Source organism: Salvelinus namaycush, chromosome 37, assembly GCF_016432855.1.
Source record: "Salvelinus namaycush isolate Seneca chromosome 37, SaNama_1.0, whole genome shotgun sequence".
NCBI classification, from domain to species: domain Eukaryota; kingdom Metazoa; phylum Chordata; class Actinopteri; order Salmoniformes; family Salmonidae; genus Salvelinus; species Salvelinus namaycush.
In genome coordinates, this window is record NC_052343.1 from 3,488,484 (window position 1) to 3,492,159 (window position 3,676).

The 3,676-nt window shown below is 41.8% G+C and overlaps 1 protein-coding gene across 1 annotated transcript; it reads right to left on the reverse strand.

The window, feature by feature from the left end:
• Positions 1-1,120: 1,120 nt before the first annotated feature.
• Positions 1,121-3,445, reverse strand: LOC120030805 (calcium homeostasis modulator protein 6-like). Its single transcript, XM_038976251.1, has 2 exons — positions 2,903-3,445; positions 1,121-1,872 (listed from the first exon to the last, which is right to left on the reverse strand). Exons 1-2 carry the CDS (start codon positions 3,443-3,445, stop codon positions 1,435-1,437), a joined length of 981 nt encoding a protein of 326 aa, XP_038832179.1. The 3' UTR covers positions 1,121-1,434.
• Positions 3,446-3,676: the final 231 nt, after the last annotated feature.

The following is a 3,676-nucleotide window of genomic DNA, read 5'->3' on the forward strand; positions in this document are numbered from 1 at the left end:
CCATCCTGTACCATAATTGTTTATGGTTCATTGAACAAGCATGGGAAATAGTGTTTAAAACATTCACAATGAAGATCTGTGAAGTTATTTGGATTTTTAAAGAATTATCTTTGAAAGACAGGGTCCTGAAAAAGCGACGTATCTGTTTTTACTGAGTGTATATGTTCGTCTTCGGGAACTTTGTGGCCCCGTTACCTCAAATTCATTGCATAGGTGTCAGAAACTAGATTCTGTGAGCGTGACGTAATCAGATGTGCTGGTGGAGGTGAAAAGGTATTTGAAAGAAAGTCGAGGCACAGGACCCACTTCCTGAATGAGAGTGAGTGCAGTGACAGTGTGTTTGTTCCCTTTCGAAGTCAAGTTTACTATCCCCTTTTGGACCAAATTCACTGCATTATCCTCATACTTAAAGTGAATACTTGTGCTTTAACTTTCTTTCAAGCTCCTCCACTTATCCAACAACAGCTCCCATGGCCTCACACCATAAGACATCTGATACCAATGCAGCAAATTTGGGGTGATATTGGGCCACAAAACTGTGAACCACTATACATTTTTTGGGAGAAAAGTATTTTTAGTATTTTGAAAATACAAAATACCATTCTCTGAAGTATCTTGTTACAAATAAAAAGGTATATAATACACAAAAGTCATTGAAATCTGTATGTCAAAAATACAATACTGCCGATATCTGACTAGTACTACTTAAGCTTTACACAGAGATACGAATCTAACAATTACGCTAAGTTTTACATTCAATGCAGAGCTGATGTTCATCGCAGTTCACTTGTGGCAATGGTCGGTCTACAGTGCAATAATTTAAATAACAATAGCGCATAAATACTTTGGAGACCAAGCTTGTAAGGTCAAACTGAATATTATTGCGGGTTACTGTTATAAAGATGCTACTTGTACACTGGTAACAGGCTTTTATTGAAAGTATTTTGCAGTGCACAAACTAGCTCCTTATTTAATAGAACCAGACCATGCATTTCCTGTTTCCTGTTTAATGCCACAGACCACCTGTATGTAGGCCAAGTCTGAGGGGCATAAAAATACTAAACAGAAAAGTAAAAGAGAAAGAAAGTATGATCAACTATTTAAAAAAAAATCCCTTCTGAACATAGAATTTCAAATAAAAAGCTGCAAGCAGTTTTGTTTCTTGAAAGTGAACTTTCAAGTAACAATATAAAATTGGGAACTATTGTTATTCAAGCAAAGACCTGAGAGTGGTTAATCAGATGTGATTGGTCTTTCTACTGAAAAATCCCCTGATGCACACTGATGATGATGATGACGACGAAGAGTATAATGCTGACAACAATCCTCTATACTGAGTCTTAACTTTGATGCTAAAAGTAATAAGGATGGTTACAGATAATGTCATGATAGTGATGCTGTCACTGCTGTTCCTATGATCATATGCATGCCCATTCACAGCATCATCTTGCCCTCATCCACAAAGGCGAGCACGGCTGGATTAGCAGTGTCTGGACCGTCTGACCTGACAGATGACATCCTGTGGTCCCTGGCCTCTGCAGGGTCATGGCACTTCTCCACGTACTTGTGCAGGATGCTGTAGTAGTGGTCTCTGGTGCTGAACCTGTAGAGGGACGAGATCTTCTCCCAGGCCCGGTTAGATGGGGTCGTGACAGGCTCTGGAGGCGTCTGCTGGAAGAAGCTCTTCAGGTTCCTCTCTGCAAGCTTTTCGGCGTGATCTGCCGTGTAGTTTTCCAGCAGGTCACTCTCCCGCTGGGCATAGACCCTCCAGAACTTCAGCTGCAGGTAGCTGACTGGGGAGTTACACCGGGCAACGCAGGTCAGCAGGAGGTTGAAGACCATGATGGAGGCGATCAGTAGCCAACCCAGGACCTGAAATCAAAACCAATACATTCAACACAATATTCAACTATTCTGCTTAACCCCTTACCTGGAATGCCTGAGTTAATGTCACAGTTATAATTGCCCACAATACAGTATACTCCTCAAACTCAAACAACATCTATAAATATAGCAGGAGAATGTATTTGGGAAGCATACTGTATAAGGAACGGTAGATTCATTTCAGAGGTGTGTGTGTTGGTCAGCAATTCATCCATCACCTCTTTACATAGGAAGCAGTGTTTCCCTTAGGATTTTTTTCAGCAGCGGTGGCAAAGTTAGCATAGGAGGGAGGGCGTGGTAGTGGGTGTGGCCAATGGTGAGATCTCCGACCATACACTTTAGATGCCCTCCTCTTGGCCGCAGAGAAACAATTCAGCTGTTTTAAAGCTAATTTCCTGCAATTCTACACATGTTGTCATGGGGCTTGTGCCGTGTTGGAGTGACTCAAACATTCTATCAAAATCAATGGGGGCTCCATTATCTGTTCTACATACTTTATATCTGGTTTACGCCTTTTAAATGTACACTGAAAACATTTTACCATGCCTGCCCACTGCTAAATTACTATAGGGAAGTTTTGTACATTAATGAGAACAAGTCATACAGAAACTGAGTCAGACTGAGGAACTGCTATTTTAGGAAGTAGCCTATGCTTTGGGGCACTTTTGCTTTGGGGCATTTCAATGTTGGATTTTCCAAATGAAATGTGACGCAACAAATGCCTTCAAAGCAAAAATGTGTACTTCATAATGTCAAAGGCTCAGTTTAAAATATATTACAACTCCCTTAGCTGGCAGAACACACCCAGGCGTGTCAATTACTGTTAGCGGAAATCTGATACCTGTCACCTACACTCCACCTACACACCTACATCACCTACACTCCAACAGGCCGTCGACAAAAACAAAGATAGCCCATTAAAACACATTGAAGTATGTAAAATGGGGCAAAGAAGATATGATAAAAACATTATAATTCAAACCATAACTTGGTTCTATTACTGTGAATATTATCTCACCTGCGACTCAGCGCGGATGGTTGCGAGCACATCATTGCTGTCAGATAGTGGCACGTGTGTGGCTCTCCCACAGGGGAATTTATAAAGTTCATCCAGGCACTGCGGACTCTTCCCATCGCAAAGGTGTTTTGTGAAAACCGTTACATTGATACCAGTCATGGCGCATTCAAAGTAATTGCCATTGAGCAGAGCGACTGCAATCCAACTCACAGGTGCAACTACTGCTGTCGTGGTGATCTGAAAGAAGACCACCCCAGAGGCGCAAAAATATTTAAAATGACACAATTTGGATTTGCGTAAACACAAACCTGTAAACAATTTCCATGTTTTATTGCTCATGATGTAACCCAACACCAACAGTGCCAGAGCAGGCACTAAGAGAAACACCATGCCGTAGGAAAAGTTCCAGCCGCTGCAAGGACATTTGAACACCACTGATGAAAATATCTGTTCCCCGCCTGCAGTTAGCAACGCAACTAAACCAAACCCGAGACTAGTTTGCTGTTTCTGAACAATTTTAAGAACAGTATTGAACTTATCCATCATTCCAGACGCACAGGACGCACAGGACTCACAGGCACTTCTGCTGATAGCAAGTCATGGGAAGCATATAAATGGACGTGACATCTATACTTTCAGTTCCCCTGTCCTCTCTGGCGCGCCTTCAACTCAGGCTGTGACTCACTTCATTAGGCTACAGTTTATTTATGGACGATACTGTTGCATCCTAAGATGCTGGGTTCTTTTACTGAAGACTCCGAAGCGTACTTATAA

What these genes read in the sequence shown, in the direction of transcription:
- LOC120030805 (XM_038976251.1), bottom strand. Translation starts at nt 3,445, where the DNA reads ATGGATAAGTTCAATACTGTTCTTAAAATTGTTCAGAAACAGCAAACT. An exon ending in CCATCCGCGCTGAGTCGCAG is followed by an intron (nt 1,873 to 2,902) that starts GTGAGATAATAT and finishes TTTTGATTTCAG; the next exon opens with GTCCTGGGTTGGCTACTGAT.